Genomic DNA, 17,382 nt, shown 5'->3' with positions numbered 1-17,382 from the left:
AGTTGCTGAGCGCTGAAATCGACAAGAATAGTTTGACCAAGTTTAACCCTCCCATCGAATGACATAGTCTAAGTAGTATGCATTCAGCAGTTATCCACAAACTCTGCGATTGTAAAATATTTACCCTATCGATGCGAGGGAGGTCAGTCGATACAATAAATCATACAGCTGTGCGTTGAGCGGCGAGCGCATCATCAACATTAATGATCATTGCCATGAGTCAGTGTTCAATATTTGTCCTTGTTAAATTCTAAAGCCTTTGCAATTGCCAAATGAGGATTCTGTAACATCCACTTAGTCGAGGGCTATTGACCGTGTGGATGGCACTTGATCTCTAAGTCCATTGGATCCTTGCTATGGCAAGCAAAGATCCTCCCACCGCGGAGGAGAGGGCACGATATGAAAAGGTGAAAGATGAACTTGTGAAGATGATTCAGAAGAAAAGGGCCGCGGACAGACAACTTGTACGTCGACCCTCTTTGTTAACTTGAATTGTTCAAACTGCTCTATGCAATATACAGGCACAAACTGAAGTCCTAATACATACGCTAGAAACGTCTTATCTCGCTGAAACCTCCACTACGGGTAATATCATCCATGGATTCGACGGATATCTTAAACCCACTCAGGGTGCTGCGGCGCGTAGAAAGCACGATATTGGGGATGGTGACCGGTGGTTCTCAACAAGTAGTGGAACATGGCAGAAGGTATGTCCAAGAAATTCAAGATATGGATAAATATCTCATTGGAGTATTCCCCTTTTCTTCCTCAGTCCTTGGATCTTCTCGGAGAAGGTGAAGATTCGACACCTGCACCTGATGACATGAGGCTTCAAACAACACCGGGGTTGACCACTGTTGTCGTACCTCCGGCTCCGCGCACGCAAGAGTTAACTGCTGCGCAGCAGAAAAAGCACCGTGACAGAGAATATCAGCGACGCAAACGCGCTATGCGACGAAGCGCGGGTACTGTCAGCGACGAAGACTCGCAGAGCGTCGGTACAGGAAGGCGTCCAATGAAACGCGCGAGGATAGCAGATGATGATTGAGTTGAGAGAAACTGTGGTATATGTATGCATCATCGTTGTCTTTTTAGTTCTTTAAGTGTCGTTACCTGTGCGCGCAACAGGTATCTCTCAAAACTGAGAAAATGTACAGCGATTATATATCCAATTTGCTAAGGAACTCCTTCACATTAGTTTCATCCATCCCGCCGCCGTCTGGATCGACTGCCTCAATACACCGCACGATAGTAATCGTATGTTTTGTCTCCTTCGTACTAACCCATACTTTTCCATTCATTCCCACTGCCGCTTCCAGAGGAAAACGCGATCCAAGCAGTGGCAGGAGAAAATGCTTAGGGTCAAGTAATCTGGATGAAAGATATCATAAACAAGGAGACACAACAGGAAGAATTTAGCATACAGTCGGCTCATTTGCAAACTGCACTGAAGCACAAAGCCATCTTTTAGCTCACCAAACCCATCAGCCTTGTGAGTTTGGGCGTCGAAACATTCGAGCTCAGGCTCCATATCTTTATGGGCCAATGAAACGCGAGCATAAAGGAGTGAACCGACCTGATTGATTCATCAAGAAGCTGTACACTGGCACTGGAAAGGAACGTTAAAGTACCTTTAGACTCGGCTTGTTTCTTTTGGTTGCCCCTTCAAACGCCAAGCCATCCAGTGAGGCAGGATGTGCAGATCCAATGTCGACGCGCCAGCCTTCACCACTTCGTCCAATGATCACGCCGATCACACTTTCCTGGGGCGCCGGAACATACTGGAAATGATTATTAGATGGCTAGCTTGTACACCAAGGCGTAGGGTGCCGTACTCTTCTTGAATTGCCCTCTACCCACCATTTGCTCTTGTTGGCTGAGTGGTTAAGGACGCCTGAGCGAGTGGCAATAACAGGAGCTAATTTTGCTTGTTGCTGTGTCTCGCTCGATAGTTGAAGAAGGCCAGGACCAAGCTTGAGGTTGACGTGCTGGGCTGGGACTTGTTCACCAGGGAGGACGATGGACATCATGGAAACTGTAAAAGGAAAAAAGGCACACCGCCTCCTGAACGTTGAACGTCGAACTCTCACCAGCACTGGTCCTTGACTTCCTTTAGATGTCAACTTGAACTTGAACTACTATCCCGCGTCATTTATGGCTGCGACACCTTTGATGAATGAATTTCCCGAGCTAGCCTACCTTACGTGTGTATCTTACATGAGCCCGCATTTCTAGCTCATTCAGATCTTGTGCAGACGTGAAGATCTTGAAGACATCCTCAATGATCCCGCTTACTTCCAGAGCATATTCCATTCCTTGCGTCAGGTCAAGGAATTATATCAAGCTCAGACAGAGTTAGGTATGGCAAATGAAGCCATCGCTCGTAAGTAACTTGATTATTCGTTGGTATGCAGCACGCCAGACTCATCTCGCTTTAGAAACAAACTTATCACTGCAGGACCGTCTATATGAGTTGCGAACTGAAACAAAAGAAGCCTTCGATAACGCCAAGTCTATGGAGTCTCGCTGGAAGGATCTCGAGCGCGAACAACGAGAAGTTTATCAAGTACGTCGCTGAATGTGGCATACGAGCTAGTATCTGATGTTCTTTCAGCGGTTCGACCCTCAGTTTCTTTTACTTCGTCTTCGTCATGCGACCACCGCGCAAGATGATGCCTCTGAGGCTCTTGCGTCATCATTTGTGCAATCATCTCCTTCATCCTCCTTGGTTAACGACGCCTCAGATGTGGATGAGTTCATCAGAGAATTTAGAGAGCTTAGGAAAATCTACCACAAACGATTAATGTGGGGTGATAGGTGGACTTCTGGACAGGTGTCTTGGGAGGATGGTTAACTGGTTATTGTGAGCTTCTCTACGCCTTCTCTGACTCAAGTGGTCTCATGAATTGTCCAGCATTTTATTTATGTATGCACAGAGTACGCATTAGTGCGATATTGAAAGCCCATCACTGACTGTACTGGGAAGATTCCAGGTGCTGGTATCAAGTTCTGCTAACAGCTTCACCTGGTACATAGGAAAAGGCTGCAGCTTCAGCCGCCAGCTCTAGCTTTTTGGCATCTCAGGCCGAGCCCTAGACTGGGTGGTCATCACTTTGGCCCGGCTTGGCTCGGCCTGGCCCGGCCCACGCATAGCAGCTGGGCCATGCACTGATCACTATTAAGAGCTCTGTGTTTGACTTACTTAGTAGCTAGAAATATGAATTCTGTGAAAGTGTCGACTTCTGTGGGCTGCCAGTGCGGTACCAGAAGGGATAGTACCAAATATTGAACAGTACTACGTGTAGCCAAACATAACGCCCAGCTGTGTCTTTGCAACAAACATTTTCAATGATCCGACGAGTGCACTCTGAAGTGACTCTTCTACTTAAGATAGACCGCAGTCATAGTTCGCTTGATCACGTGGTGTGACTTTTGCAGTGACCCGACCGTGACCTATGTTACATTTTGCTATCGACCATCACACTACGCATCAGCTCCGTCAAGATCGCGCAAAACACTATCTGGCAGCACTCGGTGACCTCTATACTTCTTTGAAGCCCACGCAGCTTGCTTCCCATTCAATCCTTTGTGGTATGCATCCATGAACCGGCAGGCTCGTGTTGAAAACCTGAGTGGTGTGAAAATTTGAATGTAAGATTGCAACAATTAACTCGGGGTTAGACTTGTTTATCCAAGTTGAATCAATGCGCGACGCTGGCCGACATATGACTCAGCGTCATCGTTAGAGACCCCTTTCTACTGCATATAAAAGTATCTAACTGACGTCGTCTTTTCGGCACGTCGCATACTCGTCTCCTAAAGCACTCCTGCTTGTGCACCGTCTGCACCATCCAATTTTCGTAACATATTGAATTCTCGTCACTCAAATTCGGTCATACTTCCAACTTATGTCAGATCCTGGAGGCCCTAGTAATACTAATGCCGCCAATACGTCCCAAACGCAACCATCGCTTAGGGGACCCGGAATGCGAGGGGCTTCAGCTGAGACCGACTCTGATAGAGTGCATTTACCCCAACAAGACGTGGCGAAGAGATGCCTTGACGTCATCAAAGACTTTAGAAGTGGGAAAGGTTCGAAGTTTGATGCATCCTTCGTCATCTCCTCAATCGTCAACGAATGCGTACCATTGGGCTCAGCACCCTTGGCAGCACTTAAGCGCCCGTCTCACGATCTATCAGGTGGGGTTTCTATGTTGCAGCAAACCCACCTGTGAGGTATGCCTCTCCATAGAGGCTCCCTGTAATTGCCGCAAGAGGTCCATGCCCTTTCCTTAGTGTACTGCCTCCGTACTCCCAGAGGTTCGCGAGGGTAGGTATAAACCACGCGAGGCCATGCGGCACCCTCGCTGTTTAAAATAGTTAGTTTATATGTTTTATCACACATGTTTCGAACACAGTGAATCTCAATACTATCATGATGGTGCGACAGACAATATATTTGGTGTGAAAGGGACAGAGACATTAACAACTCAAAGAAGACATGGACGTGAAACGGACACGATAAGAGATCCAAACCACGAAGAAGAAAATACACTCGTTATCCCTCTCAATGCTGTGCCATATCAATGATTAGTACATGCCGTGACGGGAGGCTCGTGAGGATGTAATGGAGGTTTGCGAGGGTCGAGTAGGCGCTCCTGAGGGTCACATTAATTTGTGAACATCAGAGGGAGGCTCGAGAGGCTCACAGATCATGTTTGTTCCTGCAGCTGCGAACTGAAAAGCTCATCTATTTCTCCTTCGTCCTCGGTAGTGGCATTGCTGACTGCGTCTTCATCATGAATAGTGCCGTCCTTAATAGTGGTGATCTCTGGGACAAGGTCGCTATGATCGGGTTCAATGACCGGTGAACGTTGCTGAATCGCCTTCAACCTCCAGGAGGGTGGCGCAAGTGGGACTTCTACGAACACACGGAGTCTGCGCCGATTAGATGATGTGGCGCCAGATTTTGAAGAGGAAGCGTTGGCCAGACGGGTCAGGCCAAACCGATCAATCCGTCCATTGGCAAACCCTCGTCGCCCACGAGTGTGAAGAGAATTTGCTATGGGCGCTTCTCCAACAATGACGGGGACACGTGAGGTCGTAAGACTTTTGCGAGCGTCTGTTGCAACCGATTTAACGGTGAGGGCGTCATTCTTGAGGGCATTCGCAAGTTTGAAGCGCTCATGGATAGTGAGGTCGTGGATACCCTTGCTCTTTGCAAGGGTTGAACGCCTCTCGCCGGGCATAAGGACGTCTTCTGGGTAGTTTTCGAGGATACAGCCACGACGGGCTAGAACGGTAGGTAGGGTCTTCCACGGGAAGTTTCCCCCTCGTCCTTCGAGGGTCCCTGTAACATATTTAGCTGTTCTACACTATGATCTGACTGTGACACTTACCGAGAAGCGCCGTCAACCCTCCAACGATGCAAGGTATACCTTCGAGGAGCCTCCATCCCTCAGGATCACGGACCTCTCGCTTCTCCAACCATTTGTCCAGCACCTCCTGCGCGTCCACCTTGTAGCGCGATGCCATACGCTCGAGCATGTAGTCGAGCTGGGTAAAATCCATGAATCCAATGAAGGTATAGAAAGAGGGAGGCGTGTAGAGGAACGACATCGATAACACATTGAGAAGATGTGTGCCCATCGATAATTGATTCCGTTGATGATCGATGGCCTTGTTGACAATCAACGGACGAAGTAATGGAACACCAAATGCCCTCATATATTATGGGCACGCTGTGTAGTCAGAGGCACGGTAGTGAAGTGGTAGTGGTGTTGTGATTTTGGCAGACTCTTAAGTTCGATCCTTCGACTATGCATTCTTTCATCTGTTAATTGAATTTTTTTATAAATTTTATACCCCACCTTCGACGGTTTGTGCTCATTTTCGCTGATGTCAACACTTAGTTTGTTTTGGTCTCACCGAAACCTCCTGCTTCCCTCATCTTGATGGGACCCTACTAGACCGGACGAACCACCTAGTGACTCATAAGTCAATTTTCACTCTCTTCCTGCCCACCCAACACTTAAACTCGCATTTGTCGCTCAACACAAACAGTTCAAACACGAATTCAAGAAGTTGTCAAAGAACATGGGCGACACGCTCGACAAGGAGAAGGGCTGGTATGATTCCTTTCATTCATCCCACAGCATCTTACACTAATCCGAATCTTTTGAAGCACCTGATTTCAAACGAAACACTTCAACTGACCTCATCCGTCAATGAGCCGTCCAACATGAACATTTCCTTCCCGAGAGGCTTCCCTGGCTCATTCTCAGCAACCCCATCTTCATCCTACACCTCTGGCGAAGGCTCCACCCCCACCCACTCTGTAATAATAGTATTCATACATTTGAACCATGTACCACAGTTCAGAGCAATTCAATTTATTTGCATTCCATGCCCCACGCGAACCTCCAGGATACAGTGGGATTGGGATTCTTGGACGAAAAATTTATCATCAGGGACGAGAACTCAGGAGGCAGCTTGCAAGTTGCGGGCATAACATTGGCTGGGCGTGATATACAAGAATTCACTAAAACAGTTTTTCAGAAGGAGGTACTACATCCAATCTGAGGCAATGCACGAGGTAACAAAATGACAGTCATTACACTAAAAGGGCGAGAGAGAAATGTTAGTAGGTATCAGCGGCGGTCTGCCCATCTATTATTATCCCCATAGTACCTCCGGTCATGACTGCGCATGTCTTGATAGTAGGAGTCTGACGGATACCTAGGGTCATCATAGCGGTCGTCATATCCTTCAGCAGGCGAGCCGTAACGAGAAGGATAGCCTGGATGATTGAATCCCATGGGTGCACGACCGTACCGAGCTTCTTCAATATTACGGGTGCGTGGAAGGCCATGTGGATTGAGGATGCCAGAAGGATGAGGATGGGTGCGAGGGGGACCATTGCGATCATAGAGTGTGTCATGTGCATCACGATAGTGAGCATCATCGTGTGAGTAGGAGGGTCCCTCACGAGGGCGCACAGAGTGATCACGAGGGTGTACAGAGCGATCTCGCAATGGCACAGAAGGCTCACGAGGATGAGGCAGAGGCTCTCGCAGTGGCACGGAAGGCTCACGAGGATGGAGCAGAGGCTCTCGCAGTGGCACGGAAGGCTCGCGAGGACGAAGCAGAGGCTCTCGCAGTGGCACGGAAGGCTCACGAGGATGACTGGGAAGCTCGTGCATGTGTAAAGAAGCCTCACGTGGGATGGGAGCCTCACGTGAAAACAATGGAGAACGTGCATAGTGTTCGGCTCCCTCGATATGAATATCAGTCTGAAGCGGCTCAGGCTGTGGAAGGGGCATCTGCCCAGCAGGACGTGAAGATGGATGGTTGATAGATCGAGCTTGGGAATTTCCATTCTCCTCGTTGCTAGGTGTGAAAGGGGAAGACGTTGTCTGGATCGTACTGTTTGAGGGTTGGGGTGGCTCAGAGCTCTGAGGTTGTGAAGCCACACTGGGCGTGACTTCCGGTTGCCCGGAGACATTGTCCTCTGTAGTAGAGGCCAGTGTAATCGGGGTAGGGTTCACTGGCTGAGCTGCAGCATCGAGCTGAGGGTCTGCAAGCGTGGTAGCACCTTTTCCAGCATCCGCTGTAACCTCCGAGTCAATTCGACCTGGAGCATCCTCCTCTTCCGAATCGACCGTATACATCCTTCGGTGTACACGGTGCATGGCTGTCCGTGATTCCTTTGCCACACGTTTTGGTTTTGGGAGTGCTGTAGTAAACAAGTCAGTGACGAGTAAATCCAAAAACAGATACGTACCCTTGAATTTTGGCTGCACTTTGGAAGTACCGTCCCGGATGCGAATTGCAGGTCGAACTGGCTGGGCAGCTGAATAAGATGGTGAGCGAGGAAAGACATATGACACGTGTAGCACAAACCTTCATTGCCAGATGAGCGTTCTTCGTCAACTGAAGAAGACCCCACTGTTAACGGTGACAGCGGACCCCCCTTCAATGGAGAGGCATCGGAAGGAGATGGTTTCAGTGGTTTCGCCTTGAAACGCACACCTTCCTTCTTTGGTTCAATGATAGCCTCTGAGGAAGCACGCTTCTTGGACGTCCGGGAGGAATTTCCTGACTTTAATTTCCGTTTATTCCCGCGTAAATCATCTTCATATTCAGTGTCTGGTTCCTCTGCTGTTGCGTCCTTCGAGCCTTCCGAAGCTGATGTGAGTTCGATGACTTCCTGCATGGCAGCCTTAGAAGCCATTGGCACAGCTGACTTAACAGCGGCCTGAAAGGGACGAGCGGGAGGGGGAGTTTGTTGGTTGGTAATGGGCCTAGCAACGACCTTAAAGGGACGAGAAGGAGGGGGTGGCCTAGCAATGCCGTTGGCAACGAACTTAACGGGATGAGCAGAAAGGCGAGGATACATGACCCCCTCTGGATGCTCAAAATCACGAGCTTTTGATGCCTTATTTTTTTTGAGTCTGGTCTGTGCGGCGCTTGTCCCCACGCGATCCGGGCCACTATAATCTGTATGCCGATCAGCAAACATGCGACGAGCACATGGGTACTCCCAGGTGGACGGAGGAGCTTCCCCGATGATAACTGGCATTTTTGATTCGATCAAGGACACTACGAAAACATTGTTAAAATTGGGCTACTGAATAGAGACAAAACTTACTGTGTGTATGGGAAGACTTAACCACGCGCATAGTGCCAGCCTTGTAAGCATCAACAAGTGCTGCAACCTCTTTATACGTCAATACACCTATCCCCTTGTTGTTTTTGGACGTCGGATCATGAGATTCACCCGGCATGAGGCACTTGTGCGCAGGGTACCCTTCAATGTTCAGGCCGCCAGATGCTAAGGAGCTTGGCATCGTTTTCCAGGGGAAATTCTTATCAGATGCAAACTTCCCGCCAAGGTCAGCTAAACGAGCATGTCAGACTGAACCGAAAAGAACTAGAATAGCTACTTACTGACTCGTTTCGCGATTTCTCTCTTGAGCCACCGGAGAGATTCCTCACGACCCTCAACTTCAGTTGAAGGAATCGGGTCAGCATCCTTAGAAGAGGCTTCTTCGTCATCTTCAGGCAAGTCATCGAAGGCATCTTCTACCACTGCCAGTGAACTTTTATTACTGTTTGGAAGATGAGTAAGAAAAAGATAATGGTAAGACGCAGAATGAGACTTACTAGACATGAGCTTTGAGGTGACCGATGATGGTGTCACCATCAGCTCGGCATCGCATACTCCAGAACTAGCAAACCAGCATTAGCGATCAAAGTGTTGAATATCACTCTCAAGATACTTACGTCTGCAGCGCCTGGTGTAGTATGAACTTGACCGAGGGAGGCATCTTGATTGACAATTCCACCACAGATGACCATTGCGGTCTCAAACCCAAATTTAGCAGCAGTGCCATCAGCCTATAATGAAAGACAATCAGGGCACAGCGAGCAGCGAGACGCCAGGGAAGTATACTTACGATGCTAAACATCCTTCGGTAGTATTTTTGAAACTCTTGTCCACGCTGAGAGACTGTTTGAGGGGTGGCGGATAGGATCGTTACCTCATCGTGGACGGAGAGAATATCTTTGTATGTGTCTGGAAAAGCCTCTTTGAAGAGGTCATAGCATTTCGTCCGAATCGACATACCTAAAATTCACGATGGAACCGTAAGTACCGCATCAACATATATGATCATAACTTACCCGGAGAGCCTCCATCTGCCGGAAGCTTAAGTCCAACTCGTGCAAGTTCTTGCTCTGTGTGATCCTTGAAGTAACTGCGAGCGTATAGATTCCAGAAGTTAGTGCTGACTGTCGTCCGACCTCGACTTTTCAAAAACCAGTTGATGACTTGCTGTACGGGAATTGATGTCGACCCTGAGAGCTCGAGGAATGATTGCTCAATCTCGACGAAAGCAGCTTCGAGGATTGAACTGGTGTCAGCAGACTTCCGTCCAGGGACAAATGACTGGCCTGATGTCGAGGCAGGCGCATCTTTGCTGTCCCGAGGATTAGAGAGCAAGTCATCGACATTTCCAGTATCGATGAAAGCACCACGCTCATGCAGGGAGGCACGAGGAGGGGGGCCAGCATCCTTCAGCGGTGTTGGTGGGATGATATTGGTAATCATAGGTGCGATCTGGCTAGAACTTCCTCCAACACTTTGAGGTACCGGAGGGTCACAAGAGGGTGCATGTAAGGAGGGTGGCTGGTTAGCAAAATCCGAGCCAACATCAGAAGACATAAAATGTTCCTGCGTCTCCATGAGCAGTGCCGTGAACGATGCATCATCCATCACTCCAAAGGAATGAGATTGCTGCGCCAACCATCCGCTGGATTGTGCCTCTATGGGATTGTAAAACATGTCCTGTAGAGGTGCAGGACGTGGAGGCTCGGGAGCATGGGGATGTGGAGATGTATGTCGAATATTGCCCTGAGGAAGAGCAGACGATGCATCACCTCCCACAACACTGTTATCGTGGATAGGATGCGGAGGTGCAGATTCTGGGGGCGCTGAGGGACTGGTTAGAGTGTTGGGTGAGAATGAGCTTTCCTGACGCCGGATGGCGGCCTCTTTGACTATGCCAACATCGCGCTGCGTAGCCTTGATCCTACTCCGAAGTCTGGTAGGAGTTAACTCCACTAGAGGGCTCTTGGAACGACGCCCTCCACCATACTGTTCCTGAATATAATCTCCGCCGGGAGAAAGATGCATAGATTGAGACGAGGTGCTATAACTTTGAGGGGGTGGCACGTTTGGTTCGAGGGGGAATGAGTAGTCGTTGAATGTATGAGTCATAGCTGTGGGATTGTCAGATGCGCTGCAAGGTTGCTGTAGGATGAACATACAGAGTTGAGCACCGTTGATATTTGATGGTGAAAATTGAGAGCAGAAAAGGGCAAGAATGCTGAGTGGGTAGCGGGTAGTGTGTTAGTAAAGGAGAATTGAACAAAGTGAGGAGCAACTGGACGTACCACCGAAAAAAAAAATCGAAGCGGGCGAAAAAAATTGGTAGACACTGGATGTATGTCAGTATGGTTTCAAAGATCAATGCTGTAACGACTTACATCGGTCTGGAGGGACTGTACATTCAAAGCTGCTGATGGTCTGAGTGTTGATTCAGAGATGAAGGATATTGCCAGAGCGGAAGTGCACAATCTAGCCTTCAGAGACGGTCAGATTTTGAGGAAGGTGAAGGGGGGAGGAACAATAGAACCTACCTCGATCTTAAGAGCAAGCATTTTAATTTTATTGCAAGGAGTTTAAATTCCTGCGCGCAGGGAGTTTTAATCCTACATGAATGGAATGATTCCATTGAGATACATGTTATGCTAAAGTCAGTAAAACCAGCGGACATTTGAAATAGGGATGCACCTATGCTGTAATAGAGGCTCGCAGATATCGTGGCTAGAGGGGGAGAGGCGCCACGGTAACCTTCAATGCAGGGGGTCTGGTGGTCTGCAGACGAGTAGGAAACTTAAGACCAATCACAATGCTGAAACGTATCATACTACTTACGATATGAAAGAAGCAAGGATCTTTGATAGAACAATTTAAATTTTCACTGACGCAAATGCTGTAATGGAGGCCCGCGCACAATGTTAGAGGCTCACGAGGGTGATGTTGAGGGTGATGTTGAGGGTGATGTGTCAACGCTGAGCGCTGAGCCTCGGGGGCCTCCGAGAGTGTTTAGAGCCAATCACATTGTGAATACAATTCGTGCTACAGTTGAAAGACAAATGCAGCGCCTTACAGTGCTCCAATATCGTTTGAAACAAGCTCAGATAACTCTCATGGAGTGCGCTTTCACCTTAGTATAAGAGAACTAAGGAGTATGGGCAGTGAAATATGCTGCAATACAACCAGTAGCAATTAATGTGTGATGTCGTACTAAGTACTTTACATTGCTTTGTAGTACTTTACACTGAACCAATGGGTCGTAGAGCAAAATACTTCACACTTGAGGAGAAAAACGCTGCCTTACGCCAACAGAAGATTTCATACTCAAGGACAGAACGGTGACTCCCTCTATTGATCTTTCTGTGCTGATTGTTTAACAAACTACAGGGGAAAAGCTGCTCGACGAATGCAAAATGCTCGTGCTAATGCCAAACTCCGTGGACGGAAGAGGACCAATACTTCTGGATCCCTCAGCAATACAAAACCACTTCCCCAATCTCTCATCGCACTGGCAGCGCTTCCCTTGCCCGACTCATTTCTGTTCCAACAAGCATATTCTGGGTCGGAGTTGATTGACGAGTCCGATGTATTCCAGTGGGACAAACCACCACCGTATGATTCCCCTCCTCCTCCAAATTCACCACATGAGGCTCGCTTTACCCGCAATCTTGTGGATGTCATGCATGGCAGACAGTGTCGTTTGGAAGAAGAGACCCGGGCACGCTATGCTCAAATGTTCGCAGCAGCGAATGTAGACGTCATCCTGCAGGAAATTCAGGCAGCGGAAAGAAAATTGATGGGTAACTGGAATAAGCTCAATGAGTATGTATCGTGCATGCAGGGTTGTGAAAGGCACAGGGTAATGGCAAAGTGTTATGTGCAATGGCAGGCAAGGAAGATTTTCAACTATCGTCGAGAGGCAGACTTGATAATTTGTGGCCGGAACCCATACAAGTAGTTGTATGGGCATATATATTACACACGATATAGTTATAATCTAGCTGCACGGTATAGAAAGAACAAGAGCTCGTAGATGATGCCGAAGGTGGCGCATATCATCCTCACAGAGTCCTGTTACATGACGTCCTCGGAAGACAGCGGCAATTGCTGCCAATACCCATACTCCACAGTCATAACTGTTGGTCTGGACAGGCGTGATCTCAAAAGAAAGTTCAGATGTATGTACCGAAAGACTCAAAATTGCTACTAACTTTCAATGGTCGTGCTATCCATCCGTCAAGTTCTGTTGTGACATGATGATGCTGCTGGCGTGCAATAGCAAGGAGGCGAGCAATCAGCTTCATGACATCCTTGGAGTACATGAGCCTCGCGTAAAATCCCTGACATAAGTAAACTTACCTTGATATCATTTTTCCAAGGTTTTTTCTCGGCTAGACTATCGAAGAGGTGCAATTCCTTGCTGGAGAAGCGAATGACACACAGCACCCAATGGCCAATATTGGAGGGACGATGAATAGGAAGAATCCAGATATCTTTCTCCCAGTAACACGTGTATGATATGTTACGCCACAGAATGTCATCTGATGCATTATATCGAATGCGAGGGAGGTCGTGGGATGTTAACAAAGCGCAGTGGCCAGTGACGACACTTTTCAGTTCAGAAAACAGTAAAACGGCGCACCCATTGATACAAGTATCATTAAGACATGCTGTAGGTGAGGCGAGCAAGGCAATGTCCTTCAGCTCGAAGGTTTGATGAGGGTATCCATCTCGTGATGGTTGATCCCTTCTGGAAGCTATTCCTGGGACAATGACACACTCCTCCTTACGTGGGACGTAGGAGTCATCCATCAGTACACCCTAGAGTCAGATTAACATCAAAACGGTTCCTAACGACAGACTGATGTACCTCGGGGGCTTCCCACACGATGACAGCATGAGTGTCATTGACATAATCCATCGAATCGAAGTCTTCAATCTCTTCTCCACCCAAATCACCCTCAAGGACGTCAGCGAGAGTGGTATGCTCAGATTCTGCTGCTGGCAGGTCATGAGGCTCAGCAAACTGTACATCGGTTAGTTCTCCCTCAGGATCGGGTACTTCCAGCAATGTTGTGCTGAGCCAGTGCATGTTCGGTGTTTGGGCACTGCCTGAAAGAGTGATGGCGATCTCTAGCGCATCCTTGGCACGGGACGTGAAGCGAAGGGAAGAGGCTAATGGGTTCGCCCAGCGGGTTTGAAGTCTGAGTAATTGGTTGTGACGCTGTCTCAGCAAGACAGATATAAGTTCGCCTGTCTATGTGTTGAAAGCGAAATCCTACTGTAACAATGAAGAGAACCTACATCCTGGCGTGCGGAGTGCAAGTTCGAGTGCAGCAAGTTCATCTCCAAAGAAACGACAAAGATTGTCCGCCTCAATACCGAGTCGCTTCTGTTCTTCTCGGCAGCGCTCGCGTTTCAGAAGTGCACGGATGCCATCTCTAACATCAGCATCTTCCAACCATCGAGGAACCTGTCCCGTTGACGGCGTAATCCACACATCCTCCATCAGACTGGGATCACCACGCAGCTCTGCAAGTTTGGTCGGGAGAGGACTAGGTAAAGGAATACCCCAAGAAGGATCATATGATGCTTCTAAGCGTTCGCAGTAAGTATTAAACTTCCTGAGTGCAGTTAACAGGGCTGGTTGGCGTTTCGCAATGGCCTTTCGGGTTTGTTGATGTAGTTTTGTGCCTGAATGACATCAGTTAATTGATTGCAAATCACGGGTAGGGATGATTTACCTAATGCCTGCTGAGCACCACCGACCGCACGATCAAGTTTATCCCATTCGAAAAAGCTTGCGATTGCCCGTTTGCGAATGTTCATTTTCAAGTCACGCGCCATCAGAAGAAGCCGGACAAAGTCCAAATTGATGCCTTCTAGTTCAGGGAATTGGTCATGAATATTGAGGGATGCATATAGAATTTCGACTTTGGCCATAAGGCGATCATGACCTTTTTCAAGAGCCTCGAGAGCCCCGAGAGTGTCTTTCGAGGCAGCTCCTTTCTCAAGCATCAGCCTGGTAGATTGTAGGGCTGTATTAGAGGTATCGAGGTCGGCCTGTAGGGTCAAAACGGTATCTAGCTCCTTCTTAAGGCGAGCAGGGGCGTCTATGAACAAATTTAATGCATAGTGTATTCAAGATCAACTGAAAACACTTACGTGCACGGACTGAGAGCTGCGAACTTCGTTGTTGGGACCATTCTGACTCGAGATCCTTGATGGAAAGTTCACACTGATCCAGAACCTCTTGAGCAGCAGTTCCTTGGTCGTTAATACCACGCTTTAGGCGTCGTCGTATCCAATCACCCAAGTCGGATTGCATTTCGGATCCTATAGCTGCAGCCTGACGATCAATCAACCAGAGACGGCGCTGACGCTGACATCATGCAATAAGACTTGAATCAGTAACAAGAACAAGAGCAAAAAAGCCGTACCGATGACGACCTTTCAACACCAATTAGGCGTACGAAGCGAGACCAGAGCCTCTCGGTTCCTTCTCCATCTGAAAGACCAAGCCCAATGCACATCCGTGGGTTGTGCACTAGCTGGCATGCCCACTCATGCCCGTATGCATGCATGGCAGTGGTTGCTAAGCGCAAACGTGAGACAATACTGCTAGGGAGAATGTCGTACTACAAATGATGAGTAAATAAACCTAAATGGAGACCAGATGAACTTACCTTGCTAAGGGATCGGGCAAGGACACACCCGACATCATACAAAGCTACGACTGTGGCATGAGGTGGGATCAACGAGAACAAATGTTCCAGGAGGGCCACGGAGTATTTTTGCTGTTCTCCTGGAGAGTCAATATTAGCAAAAAACAGAGGAATGTCATGACGGCATATGAGCGCCATGATGCCAGTATCATCGAAGCTATCCATTGCCGCCTTCTGTTTTTTCCCATCAGCTGCTTCATATGCCGTTTCACATTGGTCGATAGCCTCATCGGGAACAAGGGGTACAGGTGACTTGGCAGGCCTTTTACGTTGAGCCTCTATGCGGCGGCCAATGTGATCGACGTACTCTTTGGGAAGGAAATAAGTGGGGTCATAGAAGTGGGGGCAATCCCCTGCTGCGCGCCGATGGCGGTGGTGGAAGTTGCCATCCGTGGCAGTGTGAATATCTCCTCCTTCAGCAGTAGGTTTCCCAAACATTGTCCCAGCAAAACATGCAGGACACCGTTGAATAAGTATGGGTGCACACCGACCTCTACGTAGGGTAGACAAAGTTGAGGTGTAATCCTCTGCTTGAGAACGAAGGGTCGCCACCCGGTTACGGCTATTCTGCACAGCTTCTTCGACTCGACGTTCTATTTGAACTTGAAGAATGTCATACCACTGTACGGCATAGCCCAGGCCTCGACGAAAAGGATCCTGTATAATTTCCCCCTTGCGTAACAAATCAGCCTAGATACATGCCATCACGAATTACTTACTCGGGCATCTGCCATAATGAAACCTCTTCGAGAGTAGTGAGTTTTGAGAGCCGATGCCAAGGCATTGATGGCATCACAAGACCGTTCGAAAAGTGCCCGATAGAATGATAGCAATTCGACGGAGACAGCCATACGAGGCTGTGAGGGAGCAGTCGGAAACAGACCATGGTGAAGCAGCACTTGGGGAAGCATGGAACATCTACAACTGAGGACATCAATAGACGTAAATCCTGAATGTGTGTGTTCATTCATTAACATGGTGTATACTCAAAGATAAGAAGACTTACTGTCGAAAAATAAACACGCAATTGTTGTTCGCTTTTGAGGGCACAAACATGTGGCGCATGCAGAGATGACCTCGGGGGTAATCTCCAGTGCTGTCGCTAGCGTTCGCGCAGAATATTTGAGATGTGGTTCAACAAGGAAGGGTATCAACGTTTTCCAACTGCTATACAATGAGTCTGTGGCCTTGTCAGGTAAAATGCGACGTTTAATATGAGATTCTTGCGCAAGTATGTCGGAAGAAGGTTCTGATGGTATTTCGAAGTCTGGATCAGGAATTTCGGCCAAGGCGTCAGTCTGACTAGTATCAGAGATACAGTGGCTCAAAAAAGTGTCCCAATGTTTATAGCTTTTCATGTAATTGCTATATCATGTGTCAAGACATGGGAATATGACTAAGCTATAGGAAGATGTCAGAAAGGTCTGCTTCTCAGCTTCATTTCGGCTCCCTATACCATGGGAAAATAATGACATTATGTGAAGATAGTGTCATTTTAATTTGATGACTCATTGGGACACTTTTTTGACTTTGAGTTTAACTAATGTAATCTCTATAATTCTAGTACTGTGTGTGACCTCCTTCTGCCCCAATCACTTCTGCCACTCTTCTAGACATATTCTCTATCAATTTTGGGTATTTCTCTTTGGTGATTCCATCATACTCTGCTGTAACATTGTCTCATAATTGGAATAGCCCCTATGGTGAATCTTGATATGCTACAAGTAATTTCTTGAGCGATTCTCAGGGGTATTCAATAGGGTTGATGTCTTGGGTCTATGCTGAACATGATAGAATAGTAATATTATGGTCTTTAAGTTATTTGATAGCCAATCTAGAAGGTTGCTCTATAAGACTCGAGATCTCTTAATCACTATATTCTAATTGGAAAGGCTGCTGATGTTAATAAAGCGACTAAATTGATTATTTCCATCATTCCTATGACTATCTCTACTCAAATAGTCAGACAGACTCTCAAGACAGCCCATATTAAAG

At 47.8% G+C, this 17,382-nt stretch overlaps 7 protein-coding genes across 7 annotated transcripts; 2 read left to right on the top strand and 5 right to left on the bottom strand.

The window, feature by feature from the left end:
• Positions 1-356: 356 nt before the first annotated feature.
• Positions 357-1,048, top strand: F5891DRAFT_941814 (histone acetyltransferase subunit NuA4-domain-containing protein; the record flags this gene model as incomplete). The annotated part of the gene is made up of 3 exons (XM_041374366.1): positions 357-464; positions 522-707; positions 773-1,048. The coding sequence occupies 3 exons, from the start codon at positions 357-359 to the stop codon at positions 1,046-1,048; spliced, it is 570 nt and encodes a 189-aa protein (XP_041232242.1).
• A 112-nt stretch (positions 1,049-1,160) lies between these two features.
• F5891DRAFT_1125502 (exosome complex exonuclease RRP40) lies at positions 1,161-2,027 on the bottom strand (the record flags this gene model as incomplete). Its single annotated transcript, XM_041363973.1, has 4 exons — positions 1,161-1,371; positions 1,425-1,576; positions 1,632-1,781; positions 1,836-2,027. The coding sequence occupies 4 exons, from the start codon at positions 2,025-2,027 to the stop codon at positions 1,161-1,163; spliced, it is 705 nt and encodes a 234-aa protein (XP_041232241.1).
• A 127-nt stretch (positions 2,028-2,154) lies between these two features.
• Positions 2,155-2,854, top strand: F5891DRAFT_1182071 (uncharacterized protein; the record flags this gene model as incomplete). The annotated part of the gene is made up of 4 exons (XM_041366105.1): positions 2,155-2,204; positions 2,256-2,383; positions 2,439-2,566; positions 2,615-2,854. 4 exons carry the CDS (start codon positions 2,155-2,157, stop codon positions 2,852-2,854), a joined length of 546 nt encoding a protein of 181 aa, XP_041232240.1.
• Positions 2,855-4,967: 2,113 nt separating this feature from the next.
• F5891DRAFT_936075 (uncharacterized protein) lies at positions 4,968-5,297 on the bottom strand (the record flags this gene model as incomplete). The annotated part of the gene is made up of 1 exon (XM_041374055.1): positions 4,968-5,297. A coding segment is annotated over one exon (330 nt), but the record flags the coding sequence as incomplete, so codon positions are not given.
• Positions 5,298-6,650: 1,353 nt separating this feature from the next.
• On the bottom strand, positions 6,651-8,398 carry F5891DRAFT_975417 (uncharacterized protein; the record flags this gene model as incomplete). The annotated part of the gene is made up of 4 exons (XM_041376515.1): positions 6,651-7,735; positions 7,784-7,852; positions 7,903-7,947; positions 8,032-8,398. 4 exons carry the CDS (start codon positions 8,396-8,398, stop codon positions 6,651-6,653), a joined length of 1,566 nt encoding a protein of 521 aa, XP_041232238.1.
• Positions 8,399-16,091: 7,693 nt separating this feature from the next.
• On the bottom strand, positions 16,092-16,298 carry F5891DRAFT_941592 (uncharacterized protein; the record flags this gene model as incomplete). Its single annotated transcript, XM_041374353.1, has 1 exon — positions 16,092-16,298. One exon carries the CDS (start codon positions 16,296-16,298, stop codon positions 16,092-16,094), a length of 207 nt encoding a protein of 68 aa, XP_041232237.1.
• Positions 16,299-16,397: 99 nt separating this feature from the next.
• Positions 16,398-16,586, bottom strand: F5891DRAFT_936724 (uncharacterized protein; the record flags this gene model as incomplete). Its single annotated transcript, XM_041374062.1, has 1 exon — positions 16,398-16,586. A coding segment is annotated over one exon (189 nt), but the record flags the coding sequence as incomplete, so codon positions are not given.
• Between the last annotated feature and the right edge of the window lie 796 nt (positions 16,587-17,382).

Source organism: Suillus fuscotomentosus (assembly GCF_016647785.1).
Source record: "Suillus fuscotomentosus strain FC203 chromosome Unknown F5891scaffold_4, whole genome shotgun sequence".
NCBI lineage: Eukaryota > Fungi > Basidiomycota > Agaricomycetes > Boletales > Suillaceae > Suillus > Suillus fuscotomentosus.
This window is presented reverse-complemented; position numbering and strand designations above follow the sequence as displayed.